Genomic DNA, 19,951 nt, shown 5'->3' on the forward strand with positions numbered 1-19,951 from the left:
TGATAAATAAATAAATAAATCATCACTGGTATGTGGACTGCAATTTAATAACGGGATGCAAAAACACATATTACATACACACAAAGTATTCATTGAAGTATGTATTTGAATGTGTCCAAAATGTATGTGATTTCCCAGACGTTGGTCGACCCCCGCCACCCACGCGCTACGCTGTCTCCATCTCCTGGTCAGGAGGAGAAATGTATCGTGCTATTTTGCATTTTTGTTTAAAAATTGCAAATCAAACTGTTTTTTGACTTTTCCCTTCTCGTTCCCGACAACAAACTAGAATATAAAGCTGTATTTCAATTTTGCTGGTTCTCTAATCTCGTTGCACACTTGAGTACAATGACAATAAAGGGATTTCTAATTCTAATTCTAATTAATATTGAAATGAAAATCAAATAACCAGTCGTTTTTCTATTTTTAAAATTTGTTTTCAAATGTAATAACCAGCAATTGGCTGGCAGCCAGTTCAGGGTGTCCCCTGCCTACTGCCCGAAGAGAAAAGCTTTTGCTGACGTTTGATCAGAAAGGAGGGCCATTAGTCCTCGCGTGTCTTGCTTCATGACTTCTCCCGACAGCTCCAACGTTGAGTCCTGCGCATGCGTCAACCAAGGGGGATGGACAGAGCCTGGCAAGTGGAGGTCTGGCCTGTGCGCTTCTTCTCTGGCGTACATTTGCAAACGTCCGCTGAGCGGTAAGCCTGCACGTCCGTTGTCATGTTGACGTTGAAAGCAGAAAAATGCAATCACATCGTGTTCATGCAGGCAGCCCGCATGGACGGCCGTGTAAAGGCGACGGTTACGTTTTCATACCAATGGAGAATGAGTTGCAGCAACGATTTTTGTTCCACCATCAGCGTCCGTCGTGGTTTACTAACAAATGTTTCTTTGGGGCTTCAGCTTCTGACTGCGACCCTGGCCACTTCCTGTACAGCGAGTTTTGCTATGGTAACGAGGAGACAGAGAGAGCTTGGCAGGAGACTGAGGAGTTCTGTCTCGCACGGAACGGTCACCTGGCCAGCATCCACTCATGGCACGAGGGCAAATTCTTGGCTGGTGAGCACCAAGACGAACTGACGACGGCAGCAAGCGTACCACAGTGCTTATCAACATCCAACAAGGTTGGCCGCTCTTGCAGTAAAGCTCTTGTTGTCCTTTCCTCAAGATCACAGGCAGTCAACATCGATGCCTCATCTGGGATTTAAGAAGATGGGCAACGAATTTAAGTGGTGTGACAAAACCAACGCAGTAAGTGAAACGTTTACGGCAGTGTCAACAAGTCATTTCGCAAAGCTGGAAAAGTTCAAACCGAGAACAAAAGCGTTATTTTAACACAACAATGTTTCTTACCAGAAAAAAAAGGATGTACTGTCTCAGCCTTGTTTGGACAGTCAGCTAAACTCATCTTCTACATCACCATTCTGAAGACGTTACTCTTGAGTCCACAGTTTTAATAGTGCACAAAAAATGTGAAACTGTAACATACAGTATGAGGCAATATTATCTTCAAGTCAGAATAAAACAAACTAAATTCGTCAATATGAATTACTTTACATTCACAAATAAATTAACTAAATGAGTTAACATTACCTCAATTGCCATAGTAACGAGACCTTGTGCTAACGCAATTAGCGAGTGCGATCAGGAATCTTCGCGCTTTTATACATGTTGCCGAATTAACATCTTTTAACATCAAAGTGCCACAGAATTGTACATTAACAACACAAACTTGCACGTACCCACGACGCTACCAAAGGCGTACGATGTATGCGGGTTGTGCTCGATTGGACTTGAATATCATCACATTTCTCTCTCATTGACGATCTGTTATTTTACTTCCTGCTTCCGCGTACGCGACGTCCAATTAGATGACGTCATTTCCGGTTACAAACTACGCTGATTGATAACAAAATTAATGCTACGTTGTTCAAAAAACATTTATAAACCTATTTAACGCTACACTTCACAGTAACTTGAATGCAACAACTGGATTTAAATTAACGACAAATTGCAAACAGAACACTCCTCGCCTGGCATGATTCCATGCCACCCACTTGTCCATTACCTACACATCTGGAGGAACAAGCAACACCGGTTCTGTGACTGGTCCACACAAACAATGTCTCTCCTCCAGGCTTGATCACCTCACCTTCACCTCGACTTGACGAACCCAACCATCTTTGCTTGGAAAAGTCTTTGTTACCAGACCAAGTGGCCATTCGTTCCTTTGTACTTGGGGGTCCTTAAGAAGGACAATGGACTTAGGCTCAATGTTCTTGCGTGGACTTTGCCACTTTCTTCGTTCTTGCAGGGTTGGAAGAAACTGTTTCCGCCACCTGTCCCAGATGGTGTTGGACAAATGCTGGACATGCCTCCAATGATGCTTGTCGAGGTCAGCAGGCCCGAATTCTCCTGCAGGAGCTGGAGAAGGGGACCCCTTTTGAGTTATAAGAGGTAAGTATGAACGACTCTTCTGGGTCAGTTTTCAAGGTAACAAGCGGCCGTGCATTAATGATAGCTGATACTTCTGCCATAAAGGTTACCAACACTTCATGGGTAAGTTTTTCTTTCAACTGAAGGAACTTTCTTTCCCATGCTCCTCTGAAATGGGAAGCATGTGGAGGGTTGAAAGTCCAAGAACATGCTGGGTCTGAAAAGTAGGACTTAACCCTGTTGTGGTCAATGTTTGTAGGTATCTTTAGGTCCTTACATGCACTCACAAAATTAGTCCCTCTATCAGAGCGAATACTCTTGACCGGTCCTCTTGCAGCCAGTAAACTTCTTAAAGCATGAATAAAACTGCATGTGTCGAGGGACTCAATGACTTCAATATGGACGGCGCTCATGCTCATACACGTAAAAATCACAGCCCAACGTTTGCTTTGTCGAATGCCTCCTCTTGTCTGGCGAGAATAGACACTCCTGGGGCCAAAAACATCCAGTCCGACGATTGTGAAGGGCGGGTCTGTGGAAAGACAATCTGCTGGGAGATTGGACATTTTTTGCCAACTAGTTGGAGCCCTGAGATGTCTGCATGGCACGCAGTAGTAGATGATACTGCTCACTTTTCTCTTGCCACCAATTATCCAAAAGTCAGCTGAACGGACAGCTCCTTCCGTAAAGTGACAACCCTGATGGTGAACTTGTTCATGGTATTTTTTGATGATCAAGGTTGCGATGTGGTGATTACCTTGAATGATCAATGGAGTCTTCTTTCTTTCGTCCAGACTTGAATGATGAAGACGTCCTCCAACTCTGAGCAGGCCATTTGATTTGAGAAACGGATCTAGATTCTTGAGAGGGCTGGTTTTGGAAATGCCTTTATGCTTTTTGACAAATCTTATTTCTTCACTGTAGACTTCTTCTTGCACTGTTTGAATGATCACCACTAACACTTGGTTGAATTCAGCAACAGTGAACTCTGTCTTGCACAAATGCCAGCCCTTGCATGAGTTGTTTGTTGTGAAGGAATTGAAACAGCGGATTATGTGTTTTAAGTTCATAATGGCACGAATCAGCGACTTCCATGAAGAAAACTTGGAAAACCTCTGTGAGCCAAGTTTCTTAGATGTGGCAGCAGTGACTAAGGTCGACACTGAAGGACGAAAGTCTGGATCTGAACATTGGTCCACAAGATCAAAGGCACCTTCATAATTTATATATTTGTCTGTATTATTGTTGTATTGCACTGGAGAGGGGAGCCCTCTAATCTCGTTGCACACTTGAGTACAATGACAATAAAGGGATTTCTAATTCTAATTCTAATTCTAATAAACCTCTTGTTCCGGTTTGGACAGAAAGTTCAGCCCACTCAGCCAGTGTCATTTAAATGGTCAGCAGCAACTGAGCGTGCTGCATGATCTGCCGGGTTCTGGGTTGTTGGTACGTAGCGCCATTGACATGGACTAGAGGATTTTCAATGCGCAAGACCCTGTTATTCACATACACATGGAAGCGTTGCGTTGCAAATGTAGCCTAAAACTACTTTGCTATCGGTGTAAAATTTTGTGGTATCAAGTTCAAGATCAAGTTCGGCTGCGACCAACTCTGCTAACTCTACAGCAAGTACTGCTGCACAGAGTTCTAGTCTAGGAATTGTGTGTTCTGGGTGGGGTGACAGCATGGCCTTTCCCATAATGAAGCCAAAATGATTATTTTCAGCACTATCTGTGATTTTGAGGTAGGCTACCGCAGCAATTGCTTTTGTTGAGGCATCAGAGAAGACACATAACTCTCTGCGCCAGCTGCCAATGGTGAAAGTTTAGTGTAGGCCAGTGGAATTACCAGATTTGTCAATTCTATTAAAGATGTCCTCCACGATGTCCAGGACTGCTCCATTTCACAAGGCATTGGTGCATCCCAGTCACCTTCTCGGCAGTGAGTTGCAAAATCCTAGAGGATCATAGAGGCTGTTGATGGTGGATAAAACATCTCGACGAGTGTAAGGCTTTATCACATCAGAGACGATGAAGATAAAGCAGTCTGTTTGTAGATCCCAATTGAGTCCAAGACTGCATTGCATTGGCATTGTATCCGTGCTGAAGTCAAGGTCTTTTAAGTTGCTTGCGTGGTCCTTTGATGGGAAGGCTTCCATGACCTCTTTGCGGTTTGCTGCGATCTTGTGTAGTCTCAGGTTTGAATTAAGTATAGCAGCTTCAACAGTAGACAGAGACTTCAATACATCATCCACGTAGAAGTCTTTCATCACAAAGTGTTCTACTTCAGGGTCAATATAGAACTCCTTGCTTTTGACAGATTGGTGTAGACCATGAATGGCCACCGCAGGTGAGGGGCTGTTCCCGAAGACGTGGACTGTCATGCGGTAGCCCACTATGTCTGTGTTGAAATCATTGACACGGAACCATAAGAATCTCAAAAAATTCCTGTCCTTTTTTCTGACCCCCCAAAAAAAGAATAAAAAGGAAAAGGAGTACCTCTCGCAAAATCTTTTCTGCAAATAGATTGCGCCAAGGTGCTGTAATGCCATGTGCAAAGGCCTAGATTTGTGTGAAGGTCTCTTGTAAACAATATAAATAATGCCATTTGCAAAGGAGCTTGTGTGGTCGACAAATAAAATGCTAAATAAAATGGGAAAAAAAGTCAATGCAAATAAACAAGTGTGCATCATCCGGAAAATGTGCCGTCTTCGAGTACTCTGGTGCGCAGTCGCCACTTGTTGTCTATGTAATGCACAGTCAGGCTCAAACTGGGATCCATGCTGCGACTCGACCACAAGTCGGATGTGGATGCAAAATGCTTGACATGTCTACGCTCCCGTCCCGATGTTGTCCATATTGGGAAGTACGGTTTGCGACAAATACCTCTTGTCGGCTACTTTCATGAGGCGTTTAAATCCTGTGCGCTCCACTGTAACTAGAGGAGCTAAATCTTTAGCTATGTGCTAGGCTATCGCGCCCACCTCTTAGACGTTCTCTCGTGTGGTTTCGCCTCCGTTATGGGCTGTTGTCACTTGTCGAACCTTGCTTCTCCCTTTGAACTTTCAGCACAAGCTCCAAGTCAACAGCATGGTTGTGTTGTGGGTGGTGAAAACAAAAAGGTTGGACGCGCTGTTTTGGTGCTTACGATGCACTTTGTAGTTCATGTTCTTTTGCTTAAACATCGTCTTCATGGAACCCAAAACATTTCCAAACGACAGATGTCGAATTTCTTTTCGGGACAAGCGCGACAGGAACAATTTCAACTAACGTTACTTCGTCTTCAGCCGTGTCAGCCGCTTCTGAATTTGAATCGCCAGCTACGAACGCGTCTTGTTTACATTCTTGTTCAGCTGGGTGGAGTCACGTGACTACAGCCGCTGTAGCCGTCTTAAAGGGGCATCAACATAGCCGCAGACAGACAACACTTCATTTTTTTTTAACACCAAATTTATCGACATGGGCAAAATGATGTCGGACAGTGTATTAAATTTCGGTAACGGTAAATTTTCGGTTTATCGCCCAGCCCTAACCTATGGTCACGAGCTGTGGGTCGTGACCGAAAGAACAAGATCTCGGATACAAGCGGCCGAAATGAGTTTCCTCTGCAGGGTGTCTGGGCTCTCCCTTAGAGATAGGGTGAGAAGCTCGGCCATCCGGGAGGGACTCAGTGTCGAGCCGCTGCTCCTCCACTTAGAGAGGAGCCAGATGAGGTGGCTCGGGCATCTGTTTAGGATGCCTCCTGGACGCCTCCCTGGCGAGGTGTTCCAGGCATGTCCCACCGGCAGGAGGCCCAGAGGACGACCCAGGGCACGCTGGAGAGACTACGTCTCCCAGCTGGCCTGGGAACGCCTCGGCATCCCTCCGGCAGAGCTGGAAGATGTGGCTGGGGAGCGGGAAGTCTGGGCTTCCCTGCTGAAGCTGCTGCCCCGCGACCCGACCCCGGATAAGCGGCGGATAATGGATGGATGGATACGTCCTGCACATTTACACACAGAAACACAAACCAAAATTAAGCTACAGTGTCTCCCATGCTCTTATCCTACTTTCCTGCCCTCAACAGAAACTTTCTCAACTTAATGAGAAGATTATCATGTCAGGACGAGAATGTTTCCCCTTGAGACGAGAATGTTTCTGGTCAGGACCCGAAAGTTTCTCCTTAGGACGAGAAAGTTTATCGTTACGGACAAGAAACAAATTCCTTTTTTTTGTTCCCCCAAGTCACATTAGGGGCTCCATAGATACGTGATAAGAGTTGAGGAAATCGTTTTACTAAAATATTGGCGGCAAGGCAAGTAATTAACTGACGCTTGCGTTGATCCATAACCACATTTTGTCACAAATAGGTACCTTGACAATCAATTGACCATTTTAGTGTTGAAAATGCCTCGCTGTCTGTGACGATGATGCAATGTTCATGTTTGAACAATGGCTGTTTTGGGGGCTTCCTGAAAAATAATTTTGGAAGTGAGAGCCATTCCGCCTGACGCCAGAATCATTTGAGTGCTTGTGGAGGAAACGCAGCGGTAAGCCGACCTGATGCCGTCCACAGAACTACCTTCCATGGGCACCCCGCAATCCTTCAGGGGACTGTGCGCTACTTTCATCTTCTGGACAACTCTATGGCAGCTCCTGCACTTCCACTGAGCCATTCTTCTGCCAAAAGGGTCCAAATGTTCAGAGTGCTCACTTTGCACGTCATCTTCCCTCTCGCATCCCTGCAGCCAAGCGCCAAGGACCTCAACCACTGCCAGGTGGGGGTTGCACACTGCGGTCAACATGTGGTCGCCTGTCGCACGTGGGACTTTGATCTCAAGCGCCGTCTCGCTTGCAGGCTGGACTGGCAAATGCGGCTTGTGGCTGGACGGCCCCTCCGACGACATCTGCTTCTTGATCAACTCCAAGTCCACCAAGACCTGGATGCAGGCCCATGACGACTGCCAACGCCTCGGAGGAAACCTGCTCAGCATCACCGACTCGCACGAGCAGAGCTTCGTACACGGTAAGATTGCCATCTCTGGCAAAATTGAATTGCGGAAAGATTCTTTGCATCATTTGCACAGTGGTTGCGTCGTTAACCCTTGGTTGCATGCCCTCCCAATACATACACTCTTCCATGAGTGGGGTCAGAAATTACCCCAATTAAAATCAATGTGTTTTTGCAATAAACTTAAGACAAGTCTTTCATTTTGGTTAGAGATTATATATTTTGTTCCAAAAAATTGTAATTTCAATTATGACATATTTTTTCACTTTTTATTCACATTTTACCATATAATAATCAACCAATCAGGTATCAAAACACGTTTGAGTGTCAGTTGATTTTTTTCATTTGTTCAGACAAACGGAGGTTCTTTTTTTTGACGTAGGAAAGAACCTCCGTTTGTCTGAACAAATGAAAAAAATCAACAAACATGAAGACAAGATGAATTTAAGTTTGTGTGTCGTTCTCTTTGTTTGACTATATGAAGGACAAAAGCAAACATTCAATAAGTCAGGACACCATAACACTGTCCACACACATGTAGACAAACAAACGTCTTCCATCTTCTCACTGTGTATGTGCAGCTGTCACAAAGCTACTTGCTTCCATGCATCTATGGGGAGACTGTCCTAAATCCGGGTGTAGGCCTTCACTGACTTTATAGAATATTATGACTTGGTGTTTTAGCCTGGCTGGGAGCTAACTCAGCCCAGTAAGAGCCATATTCATTTCCTCTTTGGAGGACTCGTCAGCGGACTCCTCTGTGTCTGACTGATCTTGTTCTAGCCAGGTTACTAGAAAAAAAATTAAAAAGGAAAATGTTTGAATGCAACACAAATTTATAAATCATACATTGCTTTGTAAGTAAATGTACATGCATTTATATGCACAGACACATGCAGACACTATCACACAAAGAGAAATGCATGCACAATCATTGATTGTATGACAGGCAACCTAACAGGTTAGCTTTTATTTACAACGAAGTTTGAAATATAGTAAGAGTCTCTGTCTCTACAAAACAAATGCAGTAATGTTGGCTATCTCAGAAAACTAGCTAATTTAACAGCCTCCTTTGAAGTTAGCTAAGCAAGGGGATACTTTGTACCTGATGTGTATGTTATCCAACAATACTGTCAGCTAATAACAAAGCGGCTCATGTAAGGACACATTATATTCTGGCAATAAAAAATAAGTTCATAAAGAAAGATAATATTCACATGTATGTTGCTGTGTAAAAAGAAATCCTGGGTGGCAGGACTTCTGACATCTGACGTGTAAGTGAGGCAGTAAATATCGAATGACCGCCAGAGTTACTTAGAATCAAAAGTTCTATGAAGATTCCATTGGAAATGCATGGGGTCATTTTTGTCCCCACTCATGGCAAAGTGAGGTAGTGATACGAAAACTGCAATTTCTTAAAATTAATGAAAAAATAAAAATATGGCCTCCTGTCATAAACATGTTTCATGAGGAATACCTGGAATATGAAAATATTCTGAGATTTTGAAGAATAATGGGGTAATTTTGACCCCACTTATGCATCTACGGGTTAATAATTGCAAGTTCATAAGTCTTGTTTTTTATGCTCAAGTGTGCAACGAGATTAGAGGGCTCCCCTCTCCAGTGCAATACAACAATAATACAGACAAATATATAAATTAGATAAATAAATAAGAGAGTGCAATGGAATTTAGTACTGAATAGGGTATATAAAAACACATCACAATGCTGTTCTGCAAGGTAAGGGTGTTCTCGTGTGTGTGTGAGAGTTCAGATGGGGATCTCGTTGCACACTTGAGTACAATGACAATAAAGGGATTTCTAATTCTAATTCTAATTCTCTCCAGGGCAAACGCACCTGCTGTCTTCTTTTCATTCATGAGTGACGGTCGTGCACGAGGATGCATAGATACTGCTGGGGCTTATGCAAATAAAAGTAGGAGGTGTCAGAAGGAACCGATTGACAACTACTTGATAAAACTAGGGGAAAATTTAGAAAAAAAAAATTCTGTTGAGTTAGATTTTTATGCTGATGAAAGCTGAAATTGGCATGTTGATTCGACAATTTCAGTCAGTTTTTTTTTTCTTTTCAAGTTTATTTCTCCACAGCTTATGATCCAGAGAAATAAAATGCCACTATTTGCTACAGTAAAACCTTTTTTACGATTGGACTCATGTCCGGCTACGTGGCAACTTGTATGTGCATTCACAATTGAGGCTGTGCGGTGACAGGTGTGTGCAACTCCCAATAGGCCAGTGCTATAAAAATCTGCAAACAAAAAGCTTACGTGGTAGCAATTAAGAAGACTAGTGCTGGCCTTTCGCTGAACTTAGTAACCACGGGCATACAGTTAATACGTTGTCTAGATGCTTTTCCATCAACAAATGTTGGGAAAAGGCTTTTTTTATGTTGTTACTGCAGCAAAGTTCTCAGTATGAATTCAATATAAACAGCACACAAGATACTCATTCTATTTTCATGACGACTTCATTATTAGGGGTGGGGAAATAAATCGATATTGCAATAAATTGTTGCTAACTCTGGCGCAATAAATAATCGATAGCCTGGCGGCAATATCGATATTTCAAAACAACGCACATAATGGATTTACCTCGTCATCACCGTCTGTATTTAATCTCTCCTGTCCTGGGTGTGGGGGCGCTAATGCCGCAAACGGTTCTAAAATTGCCGGGATCAGCGAGAGATCAGAAAGGTAAGATTTCCATCTCGTTAATTGATGTCATCTTGGAGAAATACCCAAGAAAGAATGCAATGAACGAGTCTCAACAAAATCCAGATCTGACACAAGGACCCTCGCTAAGGGCGAGTGGCCAGACATTTAATAAGAGCACTGAGCTACCTGATTTTGGCTTTCTTCAGTGTGTCTTGACAGTCTGGTCATCATGACTGGAAGAATTACAGACGGGTCGTTTTCAGCCTCCTCCTCTCTCAAGCAATCTGAAGCCAACAAAGCTCGTCTGAATGGACAGCACTACTGGATTCCGTCGTTCGCAGCTCTGTGTCCTGATCCATCAAACGTTTTTCTCTTCAGCTACCGACAGCTGGATCCAGGTGGACTTCCCGCAATTGAGAATGGTGACAGGAATCGTGACCCAGGGGTGTGAGTACGATGACCACTCTGAGTGGTTCAGCAAACTTCAGATGCAGTTTAGTCCTGACGGGGCCACCTGGACTAGCCACACCGATGGGATGGTGAGCCGGCGGGCAGCCAGCCAACCAATCCGACTCTACCCTTACCGTCCAGGCTGTAGGCATTAAATGCAAACATGGAGGAGTTTTGGTTCTAGTTGAAGACTGGAGTCACTTACCTGCTTGACACGCCCATTTCTGCTCGGCACATCCGCATCCTGCCACTGGAGGATCGCGAGAACTTCGGCCTTCGCTTTGATGTCTTAGGATGCGCGCTAGACGGTGAGCAAGACAGGCCACTGCTGTGAGAAGAAACATTGTTAAACATGTGCCTTAATTTAACCCAGGCCTGTCAATCCTAGGTGCAATCTGGCCTGTGAGGACATCGAACACGTTCACATTGTTGTCTCAATCAAAGTAACTGTTGTGATTTATTTTGTCCACCAAATGGCACACTGATGACCACTTCCCCGACATTCTGAAATTGCCTTGTACTCTTGATTTGACACCTGATACTGATACTATTGCAGAATATCATTCAACAGCTTCACTTCAAAGGAGGTTGTGGTGCTGGGAACCAATGGTCCCTCTCATCTCCCGTCCCGATGTTGTCCATATCGGGAAGTGCGGTTTGTGACAAATATTTTTGTACCTCTTGTCGGCTACGTTCACGAGGCGTTTAAATCCTGTGCGCTCCACTGTAACTAGAGGAGCTAAATCTTTAGCTATGTGCTAGGCTATCGCGTCCACCACTGAGACGTTCTCTGGTATGGTGTCGCCTCCGTAATGGGCTGTTGTCACTTGTCGAACCTTGCTTCTCACTTTGAACTTTTAGCACAAGCTCCAAGTCAACAGCATGGTTGTGTTGTGGGTGGTGAAAAAGAAAAGGTTGGACGCGCTGTTTCAGGTGCTTACGACGCACTTTGTAGTTCATGTTCTTTTGCTCAAACATTGTCTTGATGGAACCCAAAACATTTCCAAACGACAGATGTCGAATTTCTTTTTGGGACAAGCGCAACAGGAACAATTTCAACTAACGTTACTTCGTATGCAGCCGTGTCAGCCGCTTTAGGATTTGAATCGCCAGCAACGAACGCGTCTTCTGTTTACATTCTTCTACAGCGCATGAGTCACGTGACTACATGCTCTGTAGACGTCTTAAAGAGGCATGAACATCGCCGCAGACAGAAAAGACTTTTCTTTTTCTTTTTTTTTTTTTAGACACCGAATTTAGGGCAAAATTATGTCGGTCACTGTAATACATTTCGGTAACGGTAAATTTTCGGTTTATCGCCCAGCCCTAACTCGTATGTCAGGTATGTTTCTGTCAAAACAAGCTGAACAAATGAATCAACCAGCCAAGATTGTCTTTGTCACTCGCGAGGAGCAATCCTCCGGAGGCCCTCAGTGTGAGGAGGCCCAGAAGGGAATGCTGAAACGTCCTGCTCGCGTGTGGTTTTTATTTGCATCACAGCATAAGCAATTTGAATATGCAACTCATACAGAATGGAAAACTTGAACATTGATTTTATCACACTCGCCCACGCTCTTCCTGCTTATTCTACCAGTTTCAGTTTACAAGACATCTTTTGGTTCACACTTCTGCTAAGTTTGAGCTGACCGGTTTCCTGTTCTGCTGCCAGCGCAGACACTTCTGCTAATTCTAAACCACAAAGAGGAACATGTTCACTTGTGACCTTCATAGGTTTGAAACTTGATAACATGACAAACTTAAATTTCTTTAACATCGTAACACCCGCATCTTTTGCAGGGTCCATTGCCCACCAGGCAGCGTCAAATCCAAACATAGTGTCTATGGAACTGCGGTCTACGATCAGGTAGGCAATTGTATGCCGGTTATGTTCCCGTCTTTGACACTGACTTTCTGCGAGTGCGGGACTCACACATCTCCGCGGCCGCTATTCACTCGGGCGTCATTCTGAACAAACTTGGAGGAGATGTGACTTTGCTGAAGGCGCCGCCTCAGAACGTCTACGCTGGCTCCACCAGCAACAGGCCGGGAGGAAGGATACAACCTCTACGTGGTCTCCCGGACGAGTCGGCGGTCCCCCGTCGACGACGAATGTATCCTGCCGGCACCCATATCACCCCGCGACTCGGTCCGGAGGACCGGTCAGGGAGAGGGCGCCGCCACTATCTCCTGCCACCTTTTGGCTATGGCTCCTGCGGTGCCCCCGACTCATTCCCCTCCGGCAGGGGATTTTCGGCGACGCACCTCCCCCTCACAACGGCCTCTCCACCGAGCCGCAGAGGGTGATTGCGCTAGCTGGGCGAACCTTGGGAGGTTCCGCCCAGGCGCCAGCCCAACAACAACAACAACAACAGCAACAGGCTCACCTCGATGCAGTGCGCTGTCACATTTCACTGGCAAGTCCAATTAAGAGGCCCAACTCATTCTCACTTTTCTCTCTGCAGATATAGCAGCAAAATGTCTTTGTCTTTCACTTTTGTGGACAGAGGTGAGTAGGAATGTCATGAATAGAAAGTATTTTGTCATGTTTCTACATCAACTAATCTCAATGTGCAGAGCCCGAGATGCTTGGGGCGTGACTGGGAGGAGTTTGCAGACGTCTGCTACAAACGTTTCGAAGACAAAAGGACGTGGAACAATGCTCAAACCACCTGCATGAGTCTCAGTGCTGAACTCGTGTCCATCCTCTCAGAGGTGGAGCAGGCGTGGCTGGAACAAGTCATGAATTTAAGTGCTCTTCTCAACATTGAACGGTCCTCATCACAACTACTAGATTGAACCGAAAGCGAGCTCTTGTTCCTATCCGTCCTCTGCAGCCACCAGCAACATGTGGACCGGACTGAACGACCTGGTAGAGCGTGGCAAATTGTGTGGTCGGACCGCAGCATGTTGACCTTCACCAATGGGTTCGAGACCAACCTACCCACCTGTTCTAGAAATTATGCGTGGCGACGTTATACCAGGTGAGTATGGAAGTGAAGTCGTCAATGGTGTCTGCTGGATGGATTGCGCGGACAGCCATGTCATTTGACTTTCAGATTATTTCTTCAGTGCATCCTGTGAAATCAGCATTGATTATTTTTTTTGTTTGTTTTTTTGTATGACACAAATTAATAAAGCAAGATAAGATAGGATATATATTGGGATAAGCCCTAGTAAGTAAATTCAGCAAAATCAGACTTAGAAGGCACATCTTGAATTGGACACTAGATAATAAAAATAAACCCCACAGTTGGAATATACAGTATTACAAATGACTTTGATTTAAAGTCTGATTATTGCTTTTATTTCATTTTGAATGTTGAAACAACTACACGGAATTACTGAAAAACTAATCTGTTTGTATTCGAATAGCTTTTGTGCTACGGTAGCCAATGCTTTGAAACTGCTTTGTGTATGAAAATAGCCTGTGGACATGTTACTCTTAAATATGTTACACATGATGTAAGGAGACAAATAAGTCTGAAACCTGTTGTCTACAGGAGAGAAAATGTTACAACATGATTGTATATACATGTTAAAGGAATATAAGAGTTTGAGCTTAACGTAGTTCATTAGATGTAGCTGCATCCTGTGTATGAAAGTGTGAGACTGTAAAGTGCTGAGCGTGTGACTGGTGGAGCGGAACAGGGTATGTGGTGCAAGAATGTGCAAGAATGGAATGTTTTAGGACAGACGGTGATAACCGCAAGCAGGGGGCGGAGACGAGATAACTCAAGCCACAACCAGGAGGAGCCACCACGTTATTCTTCAGGGGAAGAAAGACCAATAAGAGCAAGCTAAAGTTAACTGCAGGATACACATAGCCAATAGAATCATGCCAGGATGCCTTTGTTGCTGTAACATTTGCATATTGTATAGTATGAATCGTTACTGGGCAACTCGGATGTAGAGTACGTCTGCTGGTGGCAAGAGTGGCGTACAGAGTTGTATTGAGAGGGACCCGAGACCCAGGTGCACATGTAATCAATAATAATCTGTGTATTAGGAATAAATCCACTCGTGCGTGAAAATGCCGGCTTCCTGATACCTTTCTATTGCAGAACGAGCGCGCATATTGTTGGATGAGTGAGAGTCGGGTAAGGTCACAAATTGGAGTCAGATTGCTAATTTGAGTTTGCGTTGATTTAAAATTAAGTTTAAAATTAAATTCCAACAAGAAGTTGTATCTGGCAAAGTAAACCAGCCATATGCACAACGTACAGATTTAGGATGGAGCATTGTGGGATGTGGAAGTCCCTATGTGGACTACGGAGATGCCATTGGAACAAGTCATCATATGGAAGTGAGACAAGTGACACCAAATGTGGAGTCTTCTACCAGCTTCCGCACAGAAGTGCACTATGTCAACAGACTTAAAGTTAAAGAAGTGACAGCTACAGAAATGATCAAAGTCCTCGAGTCTGACTTCTCAGAAAGGGCAAAGGAAGATAATCCCATCTCTCAAGATGACCTAAAGTTCTTGTCAAAGCTAAAAGAGAACATTACACAGAAAAAGAATGGTCACTACGAGATGCCCTTACCTTTCAGGGAGGAACGACCAGAGCTACCAAACAATAAGATCAGCGCGATACACCGCCTGAAGTGTCTTGGAAGAAGACTCAAGAAAGATGAGAACTACTACAAGGATTACTGTACCTTTATGGAGGATATTATCTCTCGTGGTGACGCTGAAAAGGTCCCCGAGGAAGAACTCGACAACAGTCCGGCTTGGTACATACCTCATCACGGAATATATCATCCACAGAAGCCAGGAAAAATACGTGTTGTATTTGACTGTTCTGCCCGGTACCAAGAAACGTCACTGAACGACCATCTGCTGACTGGTCCAGACCTGACAAACGCACTGATTGGTGTCCTTTGTCGCTTTCGTAAAGGCCATGTCACAGTTATGTGCGACGTCGAAAGAATGTTCCACCAGTTTCAAGTTAGAAAAGAAGATCGAGACTATCTACGATTTCTGTGGTGGAATAATGGCTATATGGATGCAACACCATCAGTCTACAGGATGAAGGTTCACCTCTTTGGCGCAGCCTCATCCCCAGGCTGTGCCAACTTTGGCCTCAAACACCTGGCGACGCATGGAAAAGGTCAGTTCAGCAAAGAAACCAGACGTTTCATCTTAAGAGATTTTTACGTGGATGATGGTTTGGCAAGTGTGGAAAGTGAAGACAAAGCCATACAACTTGTCAAAGAGTCACGAGAACTTTGCTCCACTGGGAAGTTGAGACTGCACAAGTTTGTCTCAAACAGCAAACAAGTCATGGCGAGTATCCCAGAAAAGGAATGTGCAGTAGTCAAAGAACAAGACATGGACTTTGATGTACTACACGTGGAGAGAGCTCTTGGAGTAGAGTGGTGTGTTACATCCGACACTTTTCAGTTCAGAGTCCAAGTTAAACCCCATCCTCTGACAAGACGAGGTGTGCTCTCAACGGTAACCTCTGTTTATGATCCACTTGGGTTTGTTGCACCCTTTGTACTCATCGGGAAGCAAGTTCTCCAGCAGATGTGCAGAGAGAAAGTTGACTGGGATGAAGAACTACCAGAAACTCTAAGACCACAGTGGGAGTCATGGCTGAGAGACTTACCTAATCTGTCTGGGACACATCTAAAGAGATGCTACCTACCTTCAAATTTTGGCAACGTCAAAGTGCGTGAGCTTCACCATTTCACAGATGCAAGTGTCTCAGGATATGGCGAATGTACTTACCTGCGATCCATTAATGAGGTGGATGAAGTTTACTGCTGCTTTGTCATTGGAAAAGCAAGAGTTACTCCAACGAAAGTCTTAACAATACCAAGACTCGAACTGGCTGCAGCAGTTGTCGCAGTTCGAACCAGCGACATGCTCCGTAATGAGCTTGAAATCCAAGACTTGCAAGAATTCTTCTGGACAGATTCCAACGTAGTTCTTGGCTACATAAACAACGATGCTAGAAGATTTCAAGTCTTTGTTGCCAATCGAATTGAGAGAATCAAGGCAAGCACAAAGCCAGAACAGTGGTTCTATGTTGCCTCTGATGACTATCCGGCAGATCATGCCTCACGAGGGTTGACTGCAAACCAACTGAAGTCTTCAAATTGGTATACAGGCCCCAAGTTTCTTTGGCAAAGAGGTTCACTTCCGATTGAGTGCAAGATGGGAGAATTTGGCGAAGATGACCCTGAACTTCGCAAAGTTTTTGTGGGCCACACTGAAACAAAGGAAGAGAAGTCATTGTTAGACAACCTAAAGAAGTTTTCAGACTGGACAAGAGCTGTAAAGGCAATCGCAAGATTACAACGAAAGGTCAAAGAGCACAAAGGTCTGAAGCAACGCACCAATGAAAATACGAGTATCGAAGAAAGGAAAGAAGCGGAGCTTGCCATCATTAAGCTTGTTCAAAAAGAAGCATTCCCATCTGAGATTGGAAAACTCCTTCAAGGGCAGGAGCTTACTCAAACCAAAGGAAGTAAGATGATGAAGTTAAGCCTTTTCCTGGATGAAGATGGGATACTCAGGGTGGGAGGAAGGCTAGGTAAAGCTACGTTGCACCCTCACATAAAACATCCAACAATACTTCCACAGAAGAGTCATATATCATCACTACTCATCAAGCAGCATCATGAAAGCATTCAACACCAAGGACGTGGAATGACAACTAATGCACTCAGAGCTAACGGATGGTGGATCCAGGGACGCAGTACTGCTGTTTCTTCACACATTTATAAATGTGTCAAGTGCCGAATGTACAGACGAAGCACTGAAGAACAAAGAATGGGCGACCTACCTCAAGATCGTATGGAAGCAACTCAACCTTTCACCTACACTGGAATGGATTGCTTTGGCCCAATCTGCGTTAAAGAAGGAAGAAAGGTTATCAAAAGATATGGACTCATACTTACCTGTCTTTGTTCACGATCCGTCCATATAGAAGTGATAGACGATATGACAACGGATGCATTCATTAATGCACTCAGATCATTCATTGCCATCAGAGGAAACGTTCGCCAACTCAGATGCGACCAAGGAACCAATTTTGTTGGTGCAAGGAGAGAGTTCGCAGGACTTGTGAAAGGTATTAATGAAGAAAGATTGAAGGCTCTCGGATGTGAGTTTCTCATGAATCCTCCAGCGGCTAGTCACATGGGTGGCATGTGGGAGAGGCAGATAAGAACGATAAGGAGCATCCTGACTAGTATTCTGGACCAGTCCGCACAAAGGCTTGACAGCACCTCCCTCAGGACTTACCTTTACGAAGTCATGGCCATCATTAACAGCCGGCCACTCACCGCTGAACATCTGAATGATCCATCTGGCCCTGAACCATTAACCCCAAACCACATTCTAACGATGAAGTCAACAATTATTCTACCCCCACCTGGAGAATTCGCCAAGCAAGATCTCTACCTTCAAAAGAGGTGGCGCCGAGTACAGTATTTTGGCTAATGAGTTTTGGAAAAGATGGCGAAAAGAATATCTTCTCAACCGACAACAAAGACAGAAGTGGTGTAAAACCAGAAGGAACTCTAAAGTGACATAGTCCTTCTTCAAGATGAACAGACACCACGCAATGAATGGAAACTAGCAAGTCACTGAAGTCTAGCCAGGGCAAGATGGTAGGGTCAGAAAGCTAAAGCTACTGGTTTGTCACACCTCATATGATAGTAAAGGGAAAACAACCACTTGTACAGTATATCTGGAGAGACCCATACACAAGGTGGTCACTTTGATAGAAGCAGACTAGAACAATTTCATGAGTCACTATAAAACTTAACAGTTAAGAACCTACCTTTGAAAAACAGCTCAACATGCTGTATTATAGCACATTCAGAAGAAATTCCACAATATTTTGTTTGTGTAATTTGATGGGAGTGTAAATGTAGCCATAATTGGGCATGGATTTAATTTATTTGTTCCTTGTTAGTTATTTATAATTAATTATATGTATAGTTAATGTATGCAGTTAAGTAATTTCCATATTAGTATTTGCATTTAATTATATACATAGTATTGCATTGTTTGGAGGACATACATATATATATATATATATATATACATATATGTATATATATATATATATATATATACATATATGTATATATATATATATATACATATATATATATACATATATATATACATAAATATATATATACATAAATATGTATATATATATATATATATATATATATATATATACATAAATATATATATACATATATATATATATATATATATACATAAATATATATATATATATATATACATAAATATATATATACATAAATATATATATATATATATATATATACATAAATATATATATATATATATACATATGTATATATATATATATATTTACAGTAATACCCCGCTACTTCGCGGTTCACCTTTCACGGGTTCAGTGCTTCGCGGGTCTAAAAAATATTCGGGGGCATTGTATTTTCGCCGAGCGGCACGAGGGGGCGCTGGAGCGGTTAGACGGCCGGCGTGCGCTGAAGAGGAGAGTGGACAAAGAAGAGAGTGGACGAAGAAGAGCACGTTCCCCCGGGCACGATTTGTGGCGACGTTTCGCGCGGTTCGGACCGTACCAGAGCTCCGGCCGGCGTGCGTGGCAGTTAAGCCGTAGAGGAGCACCTTCCCCGGGTACGGGCGGTTCCAAGCGGCCCCTAAGTTTAACCGAATGGAAGCTCCGGAGGAGGAGGGCATGCTCGCGTCACAGTAAGCCGAAGAGGAGCACCTTCCCCGGGCACGGGCGGTTCCAAGCGGCCCCTAAGTTTAACCGAATGGAAGCTCCGGAGGAGGAGGGCATGCTCGCGTCACGGTTAAGCCGAATAGGAGCACCTCTTCCGCCCGGGCACGAGCGGAGCGTGAGGCTGTCAGTTATGAATGAATAAATAAATAAATAAAGAATGCCTCCTTTCATTTCACTGTCATGATCCGTGCCTGTCATGCCGCGTGTGTTTTTGTTTTTTCAGCTGTGTGGGCGTTCCTCCAGAGATCGTCTCGCGCCATGCCGTCAGCTGCTGCGAGACGCGCTGATTACACTGACTATATTGTGATTATAATAAATATCTTTGTATCACCACCTTTTTTCCCGTGTCTGCGTTTGGAGAATCCTGCTCAATCCTCCAGCTCTGCTGGAGGATCATAACATTCACAGGGCACACCGGACGGCGTACCAGCAGGTAAAAGTCGAAGTAATTAAATAAATACAAAAATAAGTAATTGAATAAATATGAAAATAATGGCTGGGGAATAAAAAAATAAGTTTTAATAATAATTTTTTTTTTTTTTGTTATAACATGAATTTCACTCTCTCTCTCTCTACCCATATATATATATATATATATATATATATTTTTTTTTTTTTAAGCATTTTTGGAGGTGCGCCG

The 19,951-nt window shown here is 43.8% G+C and overlaps 1 protein-coding gene and 1 pseudogene across 2 annotated transcripts; both read left to right on the plus strand.

The window, feature by feature from the left end:
• Positions 1 to 567: 567 nt before the first annotated feature.
• Positions 568 to 10,886, plus strand: LOC148321059 (secretory phospholipase A2 receptor-like). Its single transcript, XM_088319465.1, has 6 exons — positions 568 to 700; positions 906 to 1,061; positions 1,171 to 1,253; positions 2,317 to 2,459; positions 7,275 to 7,442; positions 10,481 to 10,886. Exons 1-5 carry the CDS (start codon positions 568 to 570, stop codon positions 7,372 to 7,374), a joined length of 615 nt encoding a protein of 204 aa, XP_088175591.1. The 3' UTR covers positions 7,375 to 7,442; positions 10,481 to 10,886.
• Positions 10,093 to 14,554, plus strand: LOC148321060 (uncharacterized; annotated as a pseudogene). The gene is made up of 7 exons (XR_015847014.1): positions 10,093 to 10,141; positions 10,309 to 10,550; positions 10,737 to 10,882; positions 10,941 to 10,995; positions 12,389 to 12,853; positions 13,127 to 13,301; positions 13,387 to 14,554. The product of XR_015847014.1 is annotated as an uncharacterized LOC148321060 (transcript).
• Positions 14,555 to 19,951: the final 5,397 nt, after the last annotated feature.

The sequence above is a fragment of the Idiotropiscis lumnitzeri genome, chromosome 16, assembly GCF_059441095.1.
Source record: "Idiotropiscis lumnitzeri isolate Australia: NSW breed Sydney's pygmy pipehorse chromosome 16, RoL_Ilum_1.0, whole genome shotgun sequence".
Lineage (NCBI taxonomy): Eukaryota > Metazoa > Chordata > Actinopteri > Syngnathiformes > Syngnathidae > Idiotropiscis > Idiotropiscis lumnitzeri.